Source organism: Marmota monax, unplaced genomic scaffold (assembly GCF_021218885.2).
Source record: "Marmota monax isolate L192 unplaced genomic scaffold, Marmota_monax_Labrador192_F-V1.1 WCK01_AAM20220418_F8-fsc00149, whole genome shotgun sequence".
Lineage (NCBI taxonomy): Eukaryota > Metazoa > Chordata > Mammalia > Rodentia > Sciuridae > Marmota > Marmota monax.
Genome location: NW_026693170.1, coordinates 2,782,627 through 2,808,426, shown reverse-complemented (window position 1 = coordinate 2,808,426; position 25,800 = coordinate 2,782,627). Strand labels below are relative to the sequence as shown.

The 25,800-nt window shown below is 39.0% G+C and overlaps 1 protein-coding gene across 6 annotated transcripts; it reads left to right on the top strand.

Moving 5' to 3' along the window:
* Positions 1 to 35: 35 nt before the first annotated feature.
* LOC124100180 (zinc finger protein 45) lies at positions 36 to 16,679 on the top strand. 6 transcript variants are annotated; one of them, XM_046455541.2, is made up of 10 exons: positions 36 to 103; positions 583 to 901; positions 3,075 to 3,156; positions 3,677 to 3,817; positions 4,727 to 4,866; positions 4,955 to 5,027; positions 5,674 to 5,718; positions 9,253 to 9,379; positions 10,477 to 10,557; positions 12,072 to 16,679. In XM_046455541.2, the coding sequence occupies exons 6-10, from the start codon at positions 4,971 to 4,973 to the stop codon at positions 13,868 to 13,870; spliced, it is 2,109 nt and encodes a 702-aa protein (XP_046311497.1). In that variant the 5' UTR covers positions 36 to 103; positions 583 to 901; positions 3,075 to 3,156; positions 3,677 to 3,817; positions 4,727 to 4,866; positions 4,955 to 4,970; the 3' UTR covers positions 13,871 to 16,679. The 6 variants fall into 6 exon arrangements, with proteins under 6 accessions (XP_046311497.1, XP_046311498.1, XP_046311499.1 ...); XM_046455542.2 differs by lacking the exon at positions 3,075 to 3,156; XM_046455543.2 differs by lacking the exon at positions 3,677 to 3,817.
* The last annotated feature ends 9,121 nt before the right edge of the window (positions 16,680 to 25,800 follow it).

The window sequence follows — 25,800 nt, the reverse complement described above, 5'->3', positions numbered from 1 at the left end:
GTGTCCCGCGGGATCTTGGGAAGTGTAGTTCCGGAGCTCGGAGCCACCCGGGCACTTCCGTCGCGGGGTAGCGATCGCGGCCTGTGTAGTAGCTCTCAGGGCGGTGAGTGGATTTGGGGACCCTGCGGTCTTCTGTAACCTTTCTGATCTGATGGTAGGGTCAGCGAGATCTGCACCTGGGTCACCGAGAAGAGAAGCCGCGACTAGCGGCGGAGGGCGGGGTGGAGGGGCAGTGGCGGCGCCGTCTTCGGTTCCCTGGGACCTTTGCTGTTGGTGGGTTCGCGAGTCCCCGGGTTGGAGGCGGACCTGGAGCTCAGCCTTTGAGCTCTGGGCTCTGCTGCCCGACCCGCCTTCCCTCTCCTTCCCCACTCCCTGTGGCTTTCAGCAGCATAAGGTTCGGTAGGAATCTTTCAGAGCATTAGTTTCCTCACGTGTAAAAGGGAATATCCCAAGTACCTGTCTTAAACATCTGTTTTCAGTCTGAGAGTACAGGTTAAATGTGCAGGACAGTGTAGGCTTGTGGCCGGGTGTTGGCGTTACTGGTAGGACCACTATAGTAAACACTGTTCGTTTCCTTGCAAGGTCTTTGCAGTACCACTCGCTCTTCCTAGCGTAAAGAAGGCCGCTCCTGGACTACTGCTACATCCTCAGCCCCTGGACTACTTCTGACCTGTTTTTTTGAAGAAAGCGTGCATCGCTCACAGATGGAGTTTAATGAGATCCTGTGTGGATTTTCCAGTACCACAAATAAGATCATGGTATCCCCCAGCCTTCTTCCCTTCCCCTGCCCCGTCTTCTGAAAGGCTGCAGAGAGGAGGAGTAAATCCCAGACTCCTGGCAGCAGAGCCTCACTGGGCAGAACCTAGGATTCATCTTCCTGTTCTGTTCAGAGTGGAAGAAGGTATTTCGTTCATTAACAAATGTTTTTGCTACAAAAGTTAAATTATTGTTGAATAATTGGGAAAATGTGTCATGAATAATAGCCATAATAGGAAATATTGAGTGCCAAGTAATGTTCTAAGGGCTTGCTGATGAAAATTAACTCATTTAACCTTTACAAAGGCCCTATGATGTAGGTATTGTTATTAGTATTATTTCACAGAAGAGGAGGAGGTATAGATACAAAGAGCTTAAATTGCTGGAGGGCCTGTAATCCTAGTTGCTCCAAGTCTGAGGCAGGAGGATTGGGAATTAAAAGCCAGCCTCAGCAACAGCTGGGTGCTAAGCAACTTGTGACACTGTATCTCTAATTAAAATACAAAAAAAAGAGGACTGGGAATGTGGCTCAGTGGTTGAGTGCCCCTGAGTTCAATCCCAGGTACCCAAACAAACAAACAAAAAATAAAACAAAGAGCCTAAGTTACTTATTCTTTGTTACAGTGCTAGTAAGAACAATGGAGTTTCTGTCTAGGGCTTGTGTTCTTTATATCTTTGGATATCCTAAGACATACAATTTTGAATTAGGAACTAAAAAAGAAAAGCAATCCATATAAATATTCACCCATAAGAAACTAGATGCAAGGGAGTTATTTGGGAGTAAGTTGGAGAGAGAGGTTGGAATTTTATTATAGAGGATTTTGAAAGCAAGGTTAGTGGGTTTGGCCTCCTCTATAAAAATTTAAAGCATTATCAGTAACTTTATTTTAAACAATATGTATAGTTCTGATCATAAAAATTCATGCTCTTGGGCAGAGGAAAGAGCGCTCACCTAGCATGCGTGAGGCACTGGGTTCAGCACCACAGAAAAAATAAAATAAAATAAAGGTATTGTGTCCACCTACTAAAAAATAAATGTTTAAGAAAAAAATGCATGCTCTTTGTAGAGAATTCCAAAAGTTCAGAAATGTTAAGAAATACATTAAGAATTACTTGTCCTACTAGAATATAGATTTATTAACTTTTTAATGCATTTCTACTAGCAGTTTTTAAACAGGTATTGTCTATATTTATAAAATATTAATAGTGAATTTTTACTTCCTTAGCTCTTAGGTATCTTTTTTTTGGGGGGGGGGGCAGGGACAGTATTTCATCATGTTGGCCATATTAGCCTTGAACTCACAATTCTTCCTGTCTGAGCCTCTCTTTTTTTTTTTTTTTTTGGTACTGGGGATTGAACCCAGGATGCTTAACCCTGGGTTCACATCCCAAGCCCTTTTTATATTTTATTGAGCTATAGGTTGTTGCCGAGTTGCTCAGGGCCTAAGTTTCTGAGGCTGGCCTTGATCTAGCTATCCTTCTGCCTCAGTCTCCCAAGTTGGTGGGATTACAGGCCTAAGTCACTGTGCCCAGCTCTCTGAGTCTCCTGAGTAGTTGGAATTAGAGGTGTGTGTTACTACCTCATCTTTTCAGTTTTTCACTATGGAAATTTCTAGATATACCCAAAGCATAAATAGCTCCTATGTAACTTCAGTCTTTTCTAATCTTGATGCTTCTCCTCTTCACCTGCCACATTTTTCCCCCTTGAGTATTTTAAAGTGAATTCAGACACTGAGTAAGTAGAAGGTATATGTATGATGTGTGTGTATGTATGTATGTATATATATATATATATATATATATATATATATATATATATATATATATATATATATATATATATAAAGTTTTTATATGAAGAACAGGGACAGGAGATTATATTCATTTACTAGGGCTCTAATGAGAGAGTTCTACAGATTAAGTAGCTTAAATAACTGAGATTGATTTTTCTCATAGTTCTGGAGGCAAGAAGTTTAAGGTCAAGATGTCAGGAGTTTTGGCTTTTTCTGAGACCTTCCTCTTCCATGTGCCAAAACTCCTCTACCGCCCCTCTGTGTATTAATGTAATTACTTCTGTAAAGGCAGTATCTCCAAATAGTTACGTTCTGAGGTGCTGAGAGTAGGACTTCCAGATGAGTTTGGAAGGAACACAAATGAGCCTATAACAGATGTTAACAGCAACTCTTAGGTTCTTGCTCTTGGCAACTTGGAGAATATTATTAATGTGAGAAAGAGTTGTAGTTAGGAAAGGGAAGTTGGTGAATTTCTTTGCTGCATTGAGGCGTATAACCCTTAGTTTCTTTTCTCTGTCCTGTTAGGCTATAGGGACCTTTGATTCATGGACCTCATCATATTCTCAGAGTGTTCAGCAAAAGGTTGGCAGAGAGGAGTTACCAGTGTGTAAGTGTGATTCATGTAGCTGTCCCATCAGGCAACTGGAAATAGGGTGCTCCAACATGGCTCATGACACAAAAGGAATCTTCCTCCTGTCATTTGCAACTCAAAAGAGATCTAGACCAACTAGTCTAGTCTTGCCATGTGCCTGTGCCTGTCTGGTGGTGGGTTCATTCATTCTTTCAGTCAGTTTTACTGAACCAGTTACTTTCTTGGAGATGTTTTAGGTACTTGGAATATAAAACAATAACTGTTAATCACAAGAGAGATAGTTGATTTACTAATTATTTCTTTTCCCCCAGAGGGAATAGGAGAGGGCAAAACATTCTTACCAAGCAGAAATTGCTGGGCAGATATGGAATTAGAACAAAGCAAATCACAAATTTTGAATGCGGATTTTCTCCATGGTTGGGAAGAAATTCATAGTAGGTTCTTCTACCTATCTAATAATTAACTTAGAAGCAATAATTAACTAATACTGATCTCTTAAGCTGGATATTTTTTTCTCTATTTCTATCTTCTTCAGAATCAGAACCGTATCCTGAGATCTGGAAGGAGAACTTGTATTAGGGCCACTGTGTGTAGTTGATGCCTTGTACACTGTGCAGGGGCCTTGGCTGAAAGTTTGAGTAGTATCTGGAATCCAGCCTACATTTTACTTACCAAGGTGTGTGCAGCTGTAGTCACCTGAGTGTCTTTGTCAGTTTCGACTCCTATAACACACCACATACCAGGTGGCTTAACAACATACATGTATTTCTCATAGTTCTGGAGGCTGGAGAGTTCAGGATCAAGGTGTTGGCAAACCTGATGTCTGGTGAGGCCATGTTCTTAGGTTTGCAGGTGCCATCTTCTAGTAGCCTCATATTGTTCATACTGGGGGTTGAGGGACTAGCTCACTTTTTCTTCTCCTTTAAAAAAAAAAATTAGTTGTCAGTGGGCCTTTATTTTATTTATTGTATGCGGTGCTGAGAATTGAACCCAGTGCCTCACACTTGCTAGGCAAATGCTCTACCACTGAGCCACAACCCCAGCCCTCACTTTTTATTCTTGTAAGGACACTAATCCCATTGTGGAATTTCCACCCTCATGATTTAATTTTCTCCCAGAGGCCCAGTACATCACATTAGGGTTTTAACATATGAATTTTCAGGGGCCACATTCATTCAACTCATAGCACCAAACAAGGAACATTTTTGACTCCTTCACATGAAACAGCCATGTTGGTCCCTGGGGAATATATATTGAAGGTTTAAGCTGCCAGACATTTCCAAAAGCTTTATGTATATTTAGATACTTTGACTGACCTTCCTATGAGTTTGGTATTATTATTATTCCCAATTTTTAGATTAGATGCAAAGGCACAAAGTACTGGCAAGTGGAGATGTCATTATTCAAATACTGACGGGCTGGTTAGAGCCTGTCCCTTTCATAGCTTAGTTCTCATCTCCCTCAAGCAGATCCTTTGACTTCGGAGTCCTCTCTGTTTCTGTGTCTGTCTTTTATCCATAGTTCTCAGGCTGTCATTTCTCTCTCTGTCAGACTTAGACTTCCATCTGCTTATTTTTTTCTTTAGAAGCAAAAGAGAAACAAGATTTACAACACTGGCTCTGGTGTGAGAGCTGGATTCAAGGACCACTGCTGCCTCTTGACCTCACCTGTCAATGGGTATAAGAATTGTCATCATGATTTCTTGAAAACTTGCTGAAATGCCAGGTACTTTGCCAAGGGTACTGCATGAATTTATTCATTTATTCCCCATAATAATCCTATGACTAATATTCTGTTTTTCTTCTTTTTATAGCTGAAGATGGGCACCAATGTGTAGGTGGTTGGACAAAGGTCACCTAACTATCGTAACAGTAGCTTCTTCACAGGTATGTGTGAGGGACCTAAATGAGACATGTGCCAAGTGCTTCACAAGGCCTCTAATATCTACTTAGTGTTTATTTAATGTTAGCCATTATTGTTTTTATGATTATGATGATAATTAGCTTGTTAACTTCATTGACACTGATTATCAAATTTGGGGTTAAATAAAACTTAGAGAGACACAGGTTTTTGTTAAAGTTCCTTATCTCCATGATAAAGTCTTTTTAAGACCCTACCTTGTTAACAAGGTAGATTTTGCAACCCAGTCATCCATAGAGTTAGACACATAGACACAGAGGAGGAGTCACCAGTGGCTTGGGAGTGGGAGTTATTGCTTAGTGGGTTCAGAATTTCAGTTTGGGGTGGTACAGAAGTTCTGGAGATGAACAGTGTGGGTGGTTGCACAACATTGTCAATGCACTTACTAAATTGTACACTTAGAAGTGGTTAAAGTGGTAAATTTTACATTTTATATTTTATATCCCCCAAACCCCAGTCATTTAGGAAATCTTAAATATTATTTCAGAGGCATCAAGTTAAGCATGACAGACTAAGAGAATAACAGATACTCCAGAAGTTCGAGGTAGTTTTCATTTGAAAGCAACAACCTTTTGGCTTTTTTTCCTCATTCTCATGTTATGCCTTCCTAAGACTCAGTGTTCCCCGAAGGAGGAGGACACAATGACCAAATTCAAGGTGAGTTGGGCTTACTGTTCCACATTTTAAATTGTCATTTCTGAGAGATTACATACATCTTGCTTCTTTTTCTGAGGAAGAATTAAGGATAATAGTAGGCATTTGAGAAGCTCTTGGGTGCCAGATGCTTACTACCTTTTAGTATAGTTTAATTTTCATTGCTTTATCATTTTATAATTTGATCAAAAAGCATAGAAAAGTCAATAGTGGATAAAAATCTTCCAATTTTCTACTATTTTTTTTTTAATAAAATGACAGTTATTTTCCCATGCTGTTTTCTTCATATGCATTCAAATATAGGATACAAAAAATTTTATATTTATTTACAGGTAAATATAATGGTATATTTGTAATCATTGTATAGATAAAATTCTGTTATACCTTTTATAAGAACTATTATATGCCCAGCATTTTTTATGATTACATCATTGTGTTAGCTGTGACCAAAATACCTGACATGCTGGGCATGATGGCGTGTGCCTGTAATCGCAGTAGCTCTGGAGGCTGAGACAGGAGGACCTCAGCTTCAAAGCCAGCCTCAGCAAAAGCAAGGTGCTAAGCAACTCAGCAAGACCCTTTCTTTGAATTGAAATACAAAATAGGGCTGGGATGTGGCTCAGTGTTTGAGTGCCCCTGAGTTTAATCTCTAGCACCCCCCCCCCCAAAACAAACAAACAAACAAACAAAAACCTGACAGTAACAATTTAGTGGAAGAAAGATTTATTTTGGTTCATGGTTTTAGAAGTTCAGTCCATGGTCTGCTGGCTCCAGGGCAGAAATATGGTGGAGGAAATCTGCTCAGCTCGGGACAACGTGGAAGGAGACAGGAAGAGACCAGGAACAAATATAGTTCCAAGACCATGCTCTAGTGACCTGCTTCCTCCAGCCAGGTCTAACCTGCTTATCATTTTCACCCCTCCTGGTGAAGTCCATTCAAATTATTATTATTATTGTTTTATATATATATATTGGGCTGGGGATGTGGCTCAAGCGGTAGCGCACTCGCCTGGCATGCTTGCGGCCCAGATTCGATCCTCAGCACCACATACAAAGATGTTGTGTCCGCCGAAAACTAAAAAATATTAAAAAATTCTCTCTCTCTCTCTAACATATATATATATATATATATATATATACATATATATATATATATATATATATATATATATATATTAGTGTTGATGGATATTTATTTATTTATTCATTTGTTATATATACAGAGCTGAGAATCAAACCCAGTGCCTCACACATGCTAGGCAAGTGCTGTACCACTGAGCCACAACCCCAGTCCCCATTCAAATTATTAATTCATTAAATGGATTAATCTACTGATGAGGTCTGATTCCTCATAATCCAATCTTTTCACCTCTGAACATTGCTGCATTGACTAATATATGAGCTTTTCAGTGGATGTTCCAGATCCAAACCACAGCAATTAATATTCCATTAAGTTGGCATATTCTGTTGCGAGGAGAGTTGAGAGATAATTTTTCCCTGTTCATGGACATTTAAGTAGTTTAGAATTTTTACAGTTATGTTAAGGAACAGTGTAGTACAGTTTTCCTAGATCATAAGCCTTTCCCCAAAAAGGAATTTGAAGGAGTTTTGTTATTATTTTTTTTTCTAATATTTGAGGAACACTAAATTGAAAAAGCACTTTTGATATGTGGTACTTTGTATATAGACTATAAAAATACAGCATGATGTAACATGATCTAACTAATCAGAGATCCACACAATAAAGCTAGATATCTTTTACCCATGCTGGAGTTACACTGCAGATGTGTTTACTTCCTGATCTACATTTTTTAAATCCATTACATTAATTTATTTTATTGAAGTAATAATGTATTTATTTTTTAAAGCTATAATACAAGAAGACTTGCTAGGTACTTTTATTGCATTTAGATCTCAAACCAACCTTAAAAAGTAGTGCTTGGTTTCATGTGCATTGCTAAGAATCAGGATTATAGAATTTCAGAAAACTGCTAAAATTCACACTGGAGACTGAAGATTCAACTGATTCAGAAAGTCTCCTAAAGTTTTTGCTTGGATAAGAGAGCAGGGAAGGGAAAAGAATTCTCTGTGTAAAGGATTTAGGTGCTGGGACACAGAACTAAACCAGTCAGGGTCATTCCTGGTGAACTGGGATGGCATGAAATAATCACACAGAGACAGAGAAATACCTTTTTCTTTGGGTTCTGTGATGGCTCTTCTGACCCAGGTCCTGCAAAGGAGGCAAAGCCGGCAAGAAAGAGAAAGACCATGCCTTGAACCTGGTTTTTTTGGGGGAGAAGCCATTCAAATGAGGCAAGGGGTAGGATTACAAGGGAACAGGTGAGTGTAATTCAACCCCACCAGGTGACACCTACTCCTGGAGCCATGCCTCATTATCTGAGCGGAGGTAAATGTTAATGTGGGGAGCAATAATTGTTCAGTATCTCTTGCTCAGGGCTTAAGGACGTGTATTTCCAGAGCAGCTCCCAACACTTAGGCCTTTCTTTGTGGGTGCCAAAGTTGTCCTGGTGGGTTGAAGATACTACAGATCATACTGCCCCTTCTCAGTTCACGCTTCAGTGACCCATTGTCTATATTATTGACATAATTCATAGTTCTGCACATTCAGGCACAACTCTGGGGATGAACAGTGTTCAGATGAAAAGTTAAAACAGTGTTTAATTCTTATCAAGAAAATTCTTAATCATGAGTAATTCTATTTCCTAGGCAACATCTTGAAACAGTTTTGTCACAGTTGAGGGTGCTAGTGGATAAAATCTAGGGATGCTGCTAAACATCTTATAGTGCACCAGACAGCCCCCCATAGCCAAGAAGTGTCTGGCCCAAAATATCAGTTGTGCTAAAGTTGCGAAATACTGCCGTTACACAAAGCTATATAAGAATAATAGCAAAATATGGGTGGAAATGTCCAATATGTACACATACATACATATACCCAAAAACAAAAGTTTAAAATATTTAGTAGAAATTTAACAGAGACATAAGGTAAAACTCTAAATGGGATATAAGAAAAAAGATAATAATAAGCAAGGTACCAAAGAAAAAATTAAAAAGGCCAGTAAATATATGAAAATAGGATCTCATTAATCATCAAATAAGTGCAAGTAACCAAAACATGTTTTTTTTTTTTTTTTTACTAACTAGATTACCTAGAATTAAAAAAAAAGTCAGTGTTGTCTATGATAATTTAGATAAATATGTATATTCTTTTGGGGAAGGATAAAATAGGGGAAAATTTGAAACCTGTCACTGTACATCAAATTTTGAAGTTGCATATTCATTGATATTGTAATTTTCACTTCTAATAATTAGATGGACTAATATTTACAAAAAAGTTGATCTTTTCAGCATTTATTATGACAAGAAAGAAATCTTTAAAACTTATATTATGGTAAAGTTGACTCTGGTCTCTTAGAATCTAGAACTGCAACACATCTTTTCTACTTTTCTCAGTGTTACCCTTCTTCCAGTGGATTTTTGCGGCAGCATTTAGGTGGAGTCTGTTTGATGTTTTAGGAGGTGGTGACATTCAAGGACGTGGCTGTGGTCTTCACTGAGGAGGAACTGAGGCTGCTGGACTCTGCCCAGAGGAAGCTGTACCAAGATGTGATGCTGGAGAACTTCAGGAATGTGGTCTCAGTGGGTGAGGACAGATGCTCTGGTGGAACATTAGCTCCCTGTGGCACGTCTGTGTCCCTAGATGTGCAGGGCTTTGGAGTTTTCTTTGGAGTTTTCATCATGAGACAGAGTTGAAATCTTTTTGATTTTTCTCCCCTGAGTAATGTGTTTTTTGTAAATGAATAAGTTGACAATATGATTGCTGTAATTTTTGTCTTTTCTCAAATTGCAGTCATCTGGGCTGGGGATATAGCTCATTTGTTAGAATGCTTGCCGCACATGCACAAGGCCCTGTGTTCAATCCCCAGCACTACACACATGCACTACACCAAACATACACACACACACACACACACACACAAATTGCAGTCATCTCCAATTAGTGGGTCATGGTATTTAGTGAATTGTATGAAATTTTTTTTTTTTTAGTTGTTGATGGACCTTTATTTTGTTTATTTACATTCGGTTCTCAAACCCAGTGCCTCACACCTGCTAGGCAAGAGCTCTACCACTGAGTCACAACCTCAGCCTTGTATGAATGTTTCTTAATGAAATACATTACAGTAGAAAATACTGTACGTGGCCATAACTGCAAAACTGCATCGCATTGCCAAGAGCAGTGTGAGAGACAGTGGGGAGGGTACAGTGAAAACAGACATTTCTTTAAAAAAAAAAAAAAAAATTATTTATTTACTTATTTATTTTTAGCAGTATGGTGAGGAAAGCAGGTCATGACACGGCCACCAAGAAGGAGAAAAAGAGGAGAGAGGAGAGAGAGGACTTTTTTTTTCCAGTAATGTATACTAATGTCTTCATTATTGGGGTCTTCGCATAGAATATATTTCCTCTGTTGAGTCATGATTGAAAGTTTGGAAAACACTAGCTTTTTTTTTAGTTGTAGATGGATACAATACCTTTATTTCATTTATTTATTTATTTATTTATTTTATGTGGTGCTGAGGATTGAACCCCGGATCTTGCACATGCTAGGTGAGCACTCTACTGCTGAGCCACGACCCCAGCCCATAAACACTAGTTTTGATGTCCTGAAGATGATGCAGGGAGAATGACAATTTTTAGCAATTTTGGCCTCTAATGTATTTTGTTTTTGTCTTTTCGTAGGACATCAGTCCATCACACCAGAGAGAGAGAGAGAAGAGCTTTGGATGAAGAAGGTGTCAACTCAGAGTGGTAACTCCCCAGGTGAGAACCATGCATTTCTGCGTCTGTCCTTGTCATCTCCACAGCTTTGCTCTGAGTTAAACTAGTGCCTGGGTCTCTAATCACCGAAGTGGTCTTTATTCTGCCCTCACCCTTCAGTTGTGCTCTCTTATAAGTCCACTCTCCACTTTAATTGGCTCCTTTTTTTTTTTTTAATTTTTTTAAGTCGTTGATGGATCTTTATTTATTTTTATGTGGTGCTGAGAATCGAACCCAGTGCCTTACACATGCTAGGCAAGTGCTCTACCACTGAGCCACAATCCCAGCCTCTTTGACTCGTGAATGTTAGTCAGATCATGTCTCATTTCTTATTCTAAACCTCTAACGACTTCTTACTTCATTTAGAGTAAAATCCAGGTACCTAAAGTGGTTTATAATGTCTCATGTGTCTGTCTGCTCCTTGTTCCCCCATTGTTCTGTAAACACACCTGTGACTTTCCTCCTTGTCAATCAGTTCCATCCGTACTGGCCTCTCTGCTAGGCTGAGTGTGCTTGTGCCTCATCACCTGCTGCTTGGACTGCTTTTTGTAAGGAGTGGTGTTTCCTTCTGAAGTAAGGCCCCTCCCTTACTTCATCAGGTCTCTTCTCAGATGTCCTATCTGAAGAAAAGCCTTCCATGACCACTGTTAATTTTGCCTTCTTCCTTTGCTTCCCTTTTCCTGTTTATTTTACATCTAAGCATTGATCACCACTTATTATATTAACATATTTTTGTTTACATGATTATCTCACTGTATTCCCACTGGAATGTGACCTCAGAAGAAAGGAAAATTTTTGTCTATTTTGTTGGTCTATCCTCAGTGTATAAAATTGACCCGGCAGAGGGCAGGTTTCCTATAAATACTTGTGGAATGAATTAATGTGTTAATAATGGTTACATGGATTTTTTTCTATTAGTTATGGAGATACTTAAAGGTTGGTAAGTACAAATGTACAAATGTGTGATGAAACTCAATCTAGAACAGCTTTATTCGGTTAGGTGTCTAACCTATTTCTAGTTTACGAGGTTCTTTTGGATATAGGTAAACATATGCTAATATCCATTAATTCACTGTCTTAGTCTGTCGAAATTGCTATAACAATTACCCTAGACTGAATGGCTGAGCCAGTTGTACATGCAGTAAGCCGAAAAATTATGTAGAAGATTTTACCAGACACCTGCTGTAGCAAAAGAAGGCAAGCCTTTTGGTAAGGTTCAGCTTCTTGGTATAGGTTTCCTAGGAAGTATTATTCTTGCTCTTTGAGTATCAAATTTCTAACTTATAGCTTACTTATAAAACTTAGGAAAACTCTAAATTGGTGTCATTATTGTGCAGTGAATGGGAGCATAGTAGACTGTCTCTTGGTTTTGGGGCTCTTTTAAGACAGATAACCTAATGCATGATGATAAAGAAAAATAGAACCTTCTTAATAAAACCTTAGGCTATTGGCCTTATCATGTAACTGAACAGAGCTTATTCACATGCCTCATCTCTGAATTCTCTTTGTCCTTTTAGGAAATAAGAATCTAAGTGAGATAGAGACTCTCCAAGAAGTAAGGTTACAGTATCTGCCCCGTGATGAGCTTTTCTACTCACAAGTCTGGCAACAGGTTACAGGGGACTTAACTGGGCATCAAGATTCCATGATAAATATTCAAGGAACTGGCTCTTGGTTAAAAAAACAAGATGTTGCACTCTCTGAAGATGTGTTCAAGAAATGCTTTAACAAGGATTCACGTCTTCAAGTTTACCACAGAATCCATGTTGATAAAAAACATTACAAAAGGGAGACATGTAAGAAAGGTTCAATTTGGGATTCTCATCTTGAAGTTAACCAGAGACCCCATGCAGGAGACAAGCCCTACAAATGTGAAAAATGTGATAATACCTTCCGTCGATTTTCCAGTCTGCAAGCCCATCAGAGAGTGCACAGTAGAGAGAGTTCAAACAAATCTGATGAATTGTGTAAGGGTTTCAGTCAAAAGTTGCAATTTCCCCATCATCGGAGAGTCTGTACTGGAGAGAATCCATACAAGCATGAGGAGCATGGGAGGAGTGTCCGAAAAAGCTCATATTGCCAAGGTCCTCTGCTAGTCCACCCAGGAGAGAAACCCTATAAATGTGAGGAGTGTGGAGTGAGCTTCAGCCAGAGCTCTTATCTTCAAGTCCATCAGAGAGTCCACACTGGAAAGAAACCTTATAAATGTGAAGAGTGTGGGAAGGGTTTCAGTTGGCGTTCACGACTACAGGCCCATCGGCGAATCCACACTGGAGAGAAACCATACAAATGCAATGCATGTGGCAAGGGCTTTAGTTATAGCTCACACCTTAACATTCACTGTAGAATCCACACAGGGGAGAAACCCTACAAATGTGAGGAGTGTGGGAAAGGCTTCAGTGTGGGTTCACACCTTCAAGCCCATCAGATAAGCCACACTGGAGAGAAACCATACAAATGTGAGGAGTGTGGGAAGGGTTTCTGTCGGGCCTCAAATCTTCTGGACCATCAGAGAGGCCATACTGGAGAGAAACCGTATCAGTGTGATGCTTGTGGCAAGGGCTTCAGTCGTAGCTCAGATTTTAACATTCATTTTAGAGTCCATACAGGAGAAAAACCCTATAAATGTGAGGAGTGTGGTAAGGGCTTCAGTCAGGCCTCAAATCTTCTGGCCCATCAGAGAGGCCACACTGGAGAAAAGCCATACAAATGTGGTACTTGTGGGAAGGGCTTCAGTCGGAGTTCAGATCTTAACGTTCACTGTAGAATCCATACAGGAGAGAAACCCTATAAATGTGAAAAGTGTGGCAAGGCTTTCAGTCAGTTCTCAAGTCTTCAAGTGCATCAGAGAGTCCACACTGGGGAGAAACCATATCAGTGTGCTGAGTGTGGGAAGGGCTTCAGTGTAGGTTCTCAGCTTCAAGCCCATCAGAGGTGCCACACTGGAGAGAAACCATATCAATGTGCGGAGTGTGGGAAGGGCTTCTGTCGGGCCTCAAACTTTCTGGCTCATCGTGGTGTCCACACAGGAGAAAAACCATACCGATGTGATGTGTGTGGAAAGCGTTTTCGACAGAGATCCTACCTTCAAGCCCACCAGAGGGTCCACACTGGAGAGAAGCCATACAAATGTGAGGAATGTGGGAAAGTCTTCAGTTGGAGCTCATACCTTCAAGCCCATCAGAGAGTTCACACTGGAGAAAAACCATACACATGTGAGGAATGTGGGAAGGGCTTCAGTTGGAGCTCAAGTCTTATAATTCATCAGAGAATCCATGCTGATGATGAGGGTGATAAGGACTTCCCTTCATCATAAACTCATAAATTTTACGTTTTAGTATCTCAAATGGGTGCTGAAATAGTCCAATTATCAGAGCTGTCATAGAAGATAAAAGATTTGCTTAATAAAAGGGCTGGATTTTGCTAGAGATTGATAGTGGTTGAGAGACCAAACACAGAGAAGCCTCATAAGAATGGAACCATAGGACTTTATTCAGAACCTTCACCTCTAACAGATATATACAGACAAGAAGCTCAAGAAGGATGAATCTGATCTGGAAAAATCTAAAAAGTACCAAGATGGAAGTGCCAAAATCCATTCAATTAGAATATAATTTCCAAAAGAGTAGAGACCTTATTGACTGCCAAATCTCTGCATTTTCAGTGCCTAGTATATTGTATGCTCACAGTAATTGCTAAATAGTAGAAAGGAGACCAGTTATATTTAAAGTTTTTTATCCAGTTCATCTCTAAATTAGTTTCTGTAAAATTATCCTCAGATGAATTGTTCTACAAGGCTTAGAGGACATTTAAATTAGATATATGCACACATCTTTCCAACCCTGTGCATCCTATAAATGAAGATTTATCAAATTGGGGAGTGGTATAGCTCATTAGTAGGTTCATAACTCAGTTCAGTGGATTGTGGCCAGAATTATTGTACCTTATTGGGGTATAGTTTGAATTCAGTAACATGTATAAATCTCAAATCTGTGGCTTCCTAAATTGTTTTTTGGTGCTGGGGATGGAACCCAGGGTCTCACCCATGCTAAGCAAGTCCTCTATCACTGATCTACACCCCAGTTCACTTCCTAAGTTTTGACAAATGTGTACAATATTTTTGTTAAGCAGAAAGTTTCTCCATGCCCATTCCCAGTTAATCCCACCTTCAATGCCAATATATATTATGATTTTTACTCTATAAATTAGTTAGCTCTGTTGAATATCATATTGGTTCAGTACTTTTCTGTTTGTGGATCCTTAGGATTAGTGTTTCAGATTCAGAGAAAACATTTAACAAAATTTAGCATCTGTTCATGATTAAAAATTTCTTAGATAAAAGATATATGAAACATTAAAAAATTTTTAAATAAGGAATAATTTATATACACTAAAGCTGAGCTTTGGTAAATGTTTACTGTCAGGTAACCACCACCACAGTAAAAAACTTTTAAAAGTTCTAGTACCCCCTGCCTCAAAGTTCCCTTGTTCAGTAGTCAGCCCTTCTCCCCATTGCCAGTCTGTGGCAACCACTGACATGTTTTTTTATTACTTTTACTTTTCCCAATGGAATCTAATAGAATGTAGATTGTTGATTCTGGCTTTTTGCACTTTGCATAATGCTTGGGAGATTTGCACGTCTTCTTACATGTATCTGTCATTTCCTTTTTTTGTGGAGCGGGACAGTGCTCGGGATCAAACTTAGGGCCACATGAATGCTAGGCTAATGCTCTACCACTGGGCTCCTTCCCCAGGCCTCAAGTCATTCCTTTTATTGCTGAGTAGTACTCTGTTGTGTGGATGTACCACATTTGCTTATCCATTTGTCACTTGAAGAATATTTGGGTTTTCAGATTCAGCAGCTATGAAGAAAGCAGCTAGAAACATTTGCATACAGTTTTGTGTATCAACATGATTCCTTTTGTCTTCATAAATATCTAGAATTATTGCTGGGTTGTATGGTAAAAATATTTTTAACTTTCCAAAACATGGACAAACTTCTAAAATGGCTGTCCATTTTGTATTCCCATCATCAATGTATGAGAGTCCCAGTTCTTTCTCACCAAGATGTGTTAGGGTTTCCTTTTGTTTTTGTTTAATCTGTTGTGTTTCACAAGGCTTTAGTGGTATCTCATTTTGGTTGTCATTTGTGTTTCCCTAGGACTACGTTCAGTGTCTTTACATGTGCTTGTTTGGTGTTCTTATTTACTTTGGTGAACTGTTGAAATCATGGCCCTTTAAAAAAAAAAAAAAAACAGAAAAAACAACTGTGTGTGTTAAGGAAAAAAAAAAAAAACTCTGTGTGTGTGTGTGTGTATATAACTGATCCAAATACATATCTGTTGTTAGCCATGTGCTTTGCAAATATTTTATCACAGTATGTGGCATTTGTTTTTATTTGATTAACAGTATTTTTCACAGAGTGGAAATTTAAAATTTTTTGATAAGGTTCAATTTTGGACTTTAATGGATTATTATTTTTCTGTTCCCAGATATAAGTACTCTACCTAATCCAAGGTAACAAAAATTTTATGTCTTCAGGACTGTGAAGATATCTAGGACTGTGAGCCATTTGAGTTAATCTGTTAAGGTGTGAGGCCAAGGTCCCTTTTTTTGTATGGACACTCAATTATCTACCTTTTCAACACTGAATTGCTCTCTCACCTTTGTCGAAAATCTGTGTGTAGGTCTTTTTCTGGCCTTTGGTTTCATTGATCTTTGGATCTATCATTTTGCCAAATATTGCACAACCATAGCTCTTGTTTATGTATCTTGAAATAGGATAATGTAAGTCTTCCGATTCCATTGTTTTTCAGCACTAATTTGACTTTTGTTTATCCTCTTATAATCTGTAGACTCTAGCTTTGTGATTTTTAAAAGTGCATTCTTCTGATTTTTCTTAGGATTTCATTGAATGTACAAAATGAATTTAGAGACAATTGTCATCTTAGCAATATTGAATGTTCCACATCATAGACATGGTATAATTTTGTTTGGAACTTCTTTGGTTACTTTCATGAGAAGTTTGTAGTTTTTAGCATATAGATCCTGTACATATTTTATTAGATTTATACATAAGTATCCCATGCTTTTTGGTGCTAAATTAAATGGTACTGTTTATCAAACATTAATTTTCAGTTGTTCATTGCTAAAATGTAGAAGTACAATTTTTATGTACTACAATAGAAGTACAATTGTTTATATCCTACCCTCTTGCCAAACTGAATAGTTTAAATTGTTAAATAGCTGAAGGAAATCCTTCCTTCCTTTCTCTCCCCCATGTATTGTGCCCAGGGGTCCTTAACCACAGGACTACCTCCCAGACTTTTTTTTTTTTTTTTTTCCATTTTGAGACAGGGTCTCACTAAATTGCCTAGAGCCTTATTAAGTTGCTGAGGCTGGTCTCAACTTGTGATTCTCCTGCCTTAGTCTCTTGAGTCACTGGGATTACAGGCATGCACCACCATGCCCAACCCTTGGGACTTTGTGGGTGGATAATCATGTTATCTGTAAAAACTTTTTTTTTCTTTTTCCCTGCCAATCTGTATACCTGTTACAGCAACTGCATTGTGACATGGAGCAGCTCTCTCCAAAGTTAGGTTTGTTTTTCATGAATTGTGACAGTAGCCCCTTTGATTCCAAAAGGTGAGGAATGGGGTTTATTGTGAAATCTAGTACAGAAAGAGTAGTCAGTAGAAAGTCTAGAACAGAAAGAGTAGTCAGTGTTCATATTATACAGGGGAAGTTCTGCCAGCAGGAAGTTTAAAAGAGATGGTGGGAGGGCACATGCACTTGGGATCCACAGGGGAACCTTGTCAGGATTGTGAAGGAGGCAGTAGACATGGGAAGGTGATGAGGCTTATGGATTGCTTACACTAAGTCAAAGTGTAAGTTTCCTAGAATTGTCACGGTTCACCCCTAATATTTGGGTCAGTACTACAATCTCAGGTTTCCTGTGAACAAATATGTATTGGAGAAAGGTGAAGTTTGCAAATTGACCCAAATTAATTAGTGACTTAGGTTTTAAAAAACTAAAGAGGGCATGAATTGTTACCATCCAAAACCAAATGGGACAAGTTAAGGCTTGTTTGAGAGATCAAAGCAAAGAGAGCCAATACTTATTGCTTGAATGCATACAGCTGCTTTATCATGGACCAAATTTTGCATCCAAATTTGATAGAGGTAGGTCTCTGGACCTTGTTGTACGTCATGGTAGTTTAGCCAAGGTCAAAGTCTTATCAACATTTCTAATGTCTTATATGATGGCTTCATAAGTTTCTTTCTTTAGTACAGTATCATCACTAATTCCATAGCTGAGTGTGTGGGGATATACAGGCCCTTGATTGTCCTTTCTCCATACATTTTGAACAGTGGAGGGCTACAGAAATAGCCAATAGGTATATATAAAAAAAAAAGTATGTGTAAAATGGGATCCCTCAGATAAATGTAAATTGTAGTTTTGGTGGATAAATTGGGACAGTATAAAATATTAAGCTCGATCAGTAGCTTTGAAGCAATATCAGTAATATTTGGTAAGGGGCCTTAACTGGAGATATTATAGGGATTATGAATGTTATGAGGTATTCATTTTTACTCGTGTTAAGGGTAGGCCAAATAGGGCAACTGGAAGGAAAAAAAGGAGACAAGGATTCTTTTTGCAATGAAATTATTAAAAACAACACTTAATTCTTTCAACCTTCTTTGTTCCGACAACATGAGGTGTTCATAAATTTAATAGGTCATTGTTTAATAGCACTAGCATAACCGTTTGTAAAGGGATTGGCATTGGATTTCTGCAGTCTTTCTTACTCCCAACACTTTTGACAAAATATGTAGGGGCTTTCTATACCACTTCTCCAACTCTGACACCAAGTGGGTGTGTAATGAAATGATTTATTTCATTTCTGATAGTAAGTACCTGGTTAGCACCAGATCCCAAAGATTAAGGGCTCATTCCCATAAGACTCCCCCAACTGAGAATCCAGCCTTGAAGTCCCAGGCCTCTTAGTTCTGACCAACTAGCTCCCTCCTTGGATGCAAGAATTTCCTAGAATGATTTGCAGAACTCAGGAATTCCTGAGTTTAATTTCTCTTGCCAATCTATTACAACAGATAAAACAGCCACATGGAAGAGGTACATAGGGTGAGGTACCTGGGAGTGCCGGAGGCAATGCAGCGTTTCCATGCCCCTTCCAAGAGCATCCCTCTCCCAGCACCTATCAAGGTGTAGTGTTGTAGTCACCAACTTGGAAGCTCTTTGAACTCTCAAAGGGGTTTTTATGGAAATTTCACTATGTGTGCATGGCTGAGGAAATTTACCCTTAGATTGAGCTCCATCTGTGCCCCCTCTTCCCCTTCTGAGACATCAGTAGTGAGTGGGGCTCATGGTTCCAACTCTAAAAATGTTGTAGAATAAGAAGTGTTGCTTTCAAAATGTTCTGAATGTGCCGATATCTCTTTGTTTTGTTTTGTGGTGCTGGGGATTGAACCCAGGGCCTTGTACATAAGAGGCAAGTACTCTACCAACTGAGCAATATCCCCATCCCTGTATGGATATCATTTCTTTATACACTTAAAAAGGCTGCTTTTGTGAATTACATATAAAAATACATTTTTTTTTGTTGTTGTTTGTTTTGTAGTGGAGAGTGAACCCAGGGCCTGGCATGGGCTAGGCAATCATGCTACCCCTGAGCATGTTTTCTAAACATTATGTTAAAAATACTTTTCATGGGCTGGGATTGTGGTTTTGTAAGCGCTTCTCTAGAACGTGTAAGGCACCAGGTTCCATCCTTAGCACCAAATATATATGAAAAAAAAATTCATGACCTTAAAAAAAATTTTTTTTCGTGGCCAAAAAAGAAAAGGAACAACCAGAAAGTAAAAAAGAAAAAAATAAACTGGGAGAAAATATTAACAAGAAAAATGAGACATGAATACATAAACAATATTTAAATGAGGTTAAAACATAGAAAAGGTTTGGAAAATTTACCAAAAATTAATAATAATGACCCTTGAAAACACAAAGGTGTTCTATTTTATTTACAATACAGAAAATATAGGTTTAAAACTACATTTAGATACCGGTCTACCTCGCCTATTCTGCAAATCAGGCTTTAGCTTCATAACGTCAGATTAAATACCTTTTCAGTCGCTTACTGAGTCCTGGTTAATTCCTTGAAGAGCCTATCTCATTCGTTCCAACAACCCTGCCAGGCTGGAGGGTATTTACACTGTCTTTGAAATAGTTTTGTGTGAGGATTCGGGTGAATGTGAGGACAGCCCTCAGTTCACATCATCACATAGGAGCCTAGGAATGGGCATGCAAAGACGTTCCGTGGAGAAGCAACGCTCTCTGAAGCGTTCTGGGAAACGTCCATTGGTTACTTGGAGTCCCGCGTAGTTCCCCTGGGACGGGGGTGGCGGGGGAGGGGGGGGAAACGTCCCAGGAATTCTGGGAAGTGTAGTCCAGGCAGTCCGTAGCGTCGCGGGCATCTTTGCTTAGGAGGGCGGATGCCTGGAATTCTGGGAAGTATATTCCGGAAGGCTGAGTCAGACACTTCCGCTCCCTGAGCCGGAAGTTGCTGCTGTTTGTGTGTGTTTTTTTTTCTCATGGTGATTGAAATCAGTTTCTTGGGCCTTGGGAGCTCTTCCGAATTTCCTGGCCCCCCACCCCACAGGCACCCTCAATGACTCTGCCTTCAGTTTAGGGGAAAGGAAGCCTCCGCGGAGAGCAGGGGTTTGGAGCGGTGACAAACCAAGTTTCCGTTTTCCCCGCGGAGCCTGCTCGCGTTTGAGAGTCTGTGGTGGAGTCCCCGGGTTCGTGACCTGGTCAGGGCGTGTATCACCTGGTTTGAGGGTTTCCGGGGCTCTCGGCTTGTCTAATCCGCCCCTCTCCACCGCTAACGCGAGGCCACTTCCTCGGGTGGCCCACGTTGGGGACTTACTCGATGGGGGGGGGGGGGGCTCATTGTCGTCATTTTAAATGTACCATCCTAATGGCATGGCTTGGGAATTGCAAGAGGATCTTCAAAGCAAAGACTTAAAACCGTTACGAGCACCTAGTGAATGGTGGCTTTTCTTGTTACCATTTATTTCCCGCTGAATGGCGGGAGACGCTGGGTTGAGGCTAGAGAGCTCCAGCTGCCGGTGTTCTGGCTCTTGTTTGGGGTCCTTGCAGACCCGTTCATTCTGGTGCCTACTTGAGCAGAGGGAGGCCATGATTGAACTTCATTCCCATCAGAGGGTGCACAGTGGAGAAAAGCCATACCGATTGAGGAGTGTGGGAAGAGTTTTACTCAGAATTCCCAACTTTATTCCCATAGGAGGGTCCACACGGGAGAAAGACCCTATATTTGTAAGGAATGTGGGAAGAGCTTTGGCTGGGCCTCCGATCTTTTGAAACATCAGAGACTCCACAATGGAGAAAAACCATTCAAGTGTGAAAAGTGTGGCAAGAGCTTTACTCAGAATTCAGAACTTCATACCCATGGGAGAGTCCACACTGGGGTAAAGCCATGAAAGTGTGAGGAGTGGGGATAGCTTCAGTTGGGCATCAAGTCACCAAGACACCACGGTGGAGTAGAACCCTTCAATTGCAAAGAGTATGGGAAGAGCTTTGGACACAGTTCATATGTGAAAGTGCACAATGGATAAATGGCTTACAAATCAAGGACTTTGGGTAGGATTACATTGGAGCTCAAATCTTGATCTGTGTTTGAAGGTCCACACAGGAGATAACCCATGCAGATGTGGAGAATGCTATAATTCTTTCAGTCAGTCTCACAGTCTCAGTTTTGAACTGCATCAGAGCACCCCCACCCCTCACCCCCCGCCAAATTACCTTGGAAATGTGATGCATGTCTTTAGTTGGTCTTCACAACTACTCCTATTAGAAACCGTAGAGATGGGGGATGTCTGGGGTGGATCTGTAGTTCAGTGGTAGAGTGCTCGCCTAGTATTTGTGAGGCACCAAGTTCTATCCTCATCACCGCATAAAAATAAATAAAATAAAAGTATTATGTTCATCTACAACTAAAAAGAAAACTATAAAAAAAGGTGACGGTATGTGTGATAAGCACTCAGTTAAGTGTACCTTAAAATTCATCACAGAATCCATACTGGTGAAAAATTTTATCCAAGGAAATTTACGAGGGGAAACATTCATTAAGGAAAGTTTGATCATAGCTCAGCAGTGATCATAGCTCCAGTGGTCTGAGGACCACATAATAGAGCCTTCTTGTAACTGGTGAAGTAAGGGTCATATTCAGAAGTATCAAGAAAATGAATCCTGCAGAAAATAACTTGGGGAACAAACTTGAATTAAAATGCAGAATGCACACAGTACTGCAATCCAGAGCATTAATTTGAATATTATCTTACTACACTTGTCTCCTAGCCTCTCCCCATTCTGAATCTTTTGAATTTTTCTCATACTAAGACTGAAAGATTTTAAACAAAAGCAAAAACAAATGACTAAATGGTTTTGTTAACTGCAATAATATACTACAGCATATTTCATAAAGTTTTCGGTAGTGTTAATACAAGATTTACAGTAACAGTCTGAAAGATTGTGATGTAGTTACTTAATCCTGAGTTGATAATGACTTATAATTAATTTTTTATACTTCCAGGCAGTGACTGTATTTTGATGAGATTGTCTTCTGTTTGCTGTAGTATTTATTTTAATCAAACTTGTCAGGTCATAACTATGCAAAAATGGAAGGACACTTGTCAAATTCCCTACCCCATATTTTTGCTCTTTCCCTATGAATAAGTACTTTGAAAACTGGAGTTTGGTAATTTCATCAAATATATTCATTATTGGGGCAGGATTAAAATTTATGTGGTCTTTGTTGGCGGCAGTAAAAGTATGTCTTTTGGATAGCAGTATGTGTCAGAAGTATAATCAGAAATCAAAGAATGGGAAGTTATAATTTTATGAGGTTAAAGTACCAAAAGGTAGAACACCATATTGATGATGTTATTCCCCCCTTTCCCCCCAAATACTAGAGATTGAACGCAGTCCCAGTGGCACTCTACCACTGAGCTATATCCCCATCCCACTTTCAAAAATATTTATGTTTTTAGTTGTAGTTGGACACAATATCTTTATTTTTATGTGGTGCTGAGGATTGAACCCAGGGCCTCACACGTGCTAGGTGAGTGTTCTACCGCTGAACCACAATCCCAGCCCCTATCCCCATCCCTTTTAAGGGCTAAGACAGAGGTTGTCCTCCGACTTGTGATCCTCTGCCAGATCCTTTTGAGTAGCTAGTATTACAGGTGTGTGCCACTGAGCCTGACTTGTAACTCCATTTTTATTTTTCACTTTTTGGTAATGGGGATTGAACTCAGTGTGCTTAACCACTGAGCCACATCCCAACCCTTTTCATTTTTTGAGACAAGAGTTTTCATAGCCTAGATGAAATAGGCAAATTCCTAGGAGCAAAATCTGGCAACACCAAATTTTGAAGAAAGGATATCTAAGTCAACCTGTAACTAATAAAAGATTGCATCTGTAATTAAAAACTCTTCATAGGCTGCAGTTGTAGTTCAGTGGTAGGGCAATTGCCAGGCAAGTGTGAGGCACTGGGTTTGATACTCAACACCACATAAAAATAAATAAAATAAAGATACTGTATCCGTGTACAACTAAAAAAGTTAAAAAACAAACAAATGGGCTTGGGTTGTGGCTCAAGTGGTAGCACACTTGCCTGGCATATGCGCAGGTCTCTGGGTTGAATCCTCAGCACCATATAAAAATAAAAAATAAAGATGTCGTGTCCACCAAAAACTAAAAAATAAATTTTAAAAAATTATTTCTCTCTCTCTTAAAAAAAAAAAAAACCAGCTCTTCACAATCCAAAGAAAACCCATCCATTACCAGATGTCCTCTGGTGAATTCTACCAACATTTAAGGAATATTTACTGCCATAACTATCAAAACTCCTCCCCAAATCACATGGGTAGGCTCTTCTTTGTTCATTCTATGAGACCAGCGGTACTTTGATTCCAAAGCTGTAGACATTAAAAGAAAATTATAGAGCCATATCTTTTGTGAATACTGATGCAAAAACCCACAACAAAATACTAGAAAAACCTGGTTTGAGGTTGTGACTCAGTGGCAACATGCTTGCCTTGCACGTGTGAGGCACTGGGTTTGATCCTCAGCACCACAAAAAAATAAACAAAAATAATGATATTATGTCCATCTATTAAAAATACTAGAAACCCAAATTCAGGTGCATATTGAAAGGAATATATTCAATGACCATGTGGATTTATATCTGGTAAGTGGTACATATATGCCACATAAACAGAATGAAAAATAATGAAAAATAAAAATTGCATGATCTCAGGCAGAAGACTCACTTGACAGAATTCAACACTATTTCATGAGTAAAACAAGCCTCAACAAAATAGGAATAGGAATAGAAGGAACTATCACAAATAAATAAAAGGTTCATATTGAAAAACTTGCCAGTTATCAGACTAAATGGTGGGAGACTGAAAGTTTTTCCTCTAATGGAACATAGTAGGGTTGCACTGCTTTCTCCAAATTCATTCAGCATAGCATTGGAAGTTCTAAGAGCAACAGAATAATTTGTTATTTGAATGCTTTGGCATTCAAACTGGAAATAAAGATGTGAAACCATCTCCACTTCCAGATGATATGCTGTAAATATATAAATGTTCTATAGCTGGGGGCTGTGGTGGCACATGCCTATAATCCCTGCAACTCAGGAGCTGAGGCAGGAGGATTGCAAGTTCAAGACCAGCCTTAGCAATTTAGGAAGGCCCTAGGCTACTTAGTGAGACCCTGTCTCAAAAAAAAAAACACCCCCCTCAAAAAAAAAGGCTGGGATGTTGCTCAGTAGTTAGGTACCCCTGGGTTCAATCCTCAGTACCAGAAAACAAGCCACCCCCCCAAATCTATAGAATATATAAGAAAAACCAATTATGAAATCAGGGAAATTAGAGTATTGTGAGTTCAAAGCCAGCCTCAGTAACTTATGAAACCTAACCTACTCAGTGAGACCCTGTCTCTAGATAAGATATTTTAATAAGGGCTGGAGGTGGGGTGCTGGAGTTGTGGCTCAGTGGTAGAGTGCTTGCCTGGCATGTGTGAGGCTCAATTCTCAGCACCACATATAAATAAGTAAATAAAATGAAGGTACATCAACAACTGAAAAATCTTTTAAAGTAATAAAAATAAAAAGGGCTGGAAAGGTCGTTAAGTGCTCTTGTGTTCAATCCTAAAAATAGAAGAAGAAGAAGAAAATCCAAATGATATACATATAACTTGTGATAATTGAATTTGCTAAGTTTAGTGGTACAAGATCCAGTGTAATTTCATTAGAAGTAGTTATAATAATATTGTCTTCTGATTCCCATCTCAAAGGTGAAGTTTTCATCATTGCCTCATTATTAAATTTTTATGCAATCCATTTTAGTTTTGTTCATTTTTTTTCTAGAACTATATTTCATAAATGTACAAATAACTGTTACAATGTTGTTAATAATATCCTACAATTTTCTTTGATGTTCTCTTTTATTTTTCTGGCCTTGGTAATTTTTTTATGTCTTTTTTGCAAGGTCATTCTCACTACTATTGTCATTTAATGTTTTCCTCAATAGGAGTGTATGTGTGTGTGTGTGTATAAACTTAATTTCATTTATTTTACAATTTATCAATCTGCTCTTAAGTATTCTGCCATTTTCTTTCTTGGTTTTGTTATTCCTTTATGAAAGTCCTGAGATGGATATTTTTCCCTAATTGATTATTAGTTTCCCTTCTATTTTAATATACCAATTTAAAGCTCAACATTTCCCTCTGTATATCTGATTTTTGTGTTTCTTTTGGTGGTTCTGTCCATTTTTGCTTTATAAAATATTAGCTTATACTTTATGGTAACTTGAGCCTTTTAACCATTATAAAGGGTCCCTGAATGTTAATTATTTATTTATGTATGATGTTGGGGATTGAACCCAGAGCCTTGTGCGTGGGAGGGAAGCACTCTACCAACTGAGCTATTTCTCCAGCGGCCCCCCCCCCCACTATTTTTTTCCTTTAAGTTCATTTGCTTAAGCATTAGTGTAAGAAAAATTTACATTATAGAAATAATTTGAAACCTGGGATGATAGTATTTTTATTGAGAGAAGATTTTTATTTACTTTTGTGAGGGCCAGAAAATGCTAACAAAATACATCCACCATCATGCAGTTTCAGGGATTTGGTACTTTGGT

What these genes read in the sequence shown, in the direction of transcription:
- LOC124100180 (XM_046455540.2), top strand. Translation starts at nt 4,971, where the DNA reads ATGTGTAGGTGGTTGGACAAAGGTCACCTAACTATCGTAACAGTAGCT. An exon ending in ACACAATGACCAAATTCAAG is followed by an intron (nt 5,719 to 9,252) that starts GTGAGTTGGGCT and finishes TTGATGTTTTAG; the next exon opens with GAGGTGGTGACATTCAAGGA. An exon ending in CAGGAATGTGGTCTCAGTGG is followed by an intron (nt 9,380 to 10,476) that starts GTGAGGACAGAT and finishes GTCTTTTCGTAG; the next exon opens with GACATCAGTCCATCACACCA.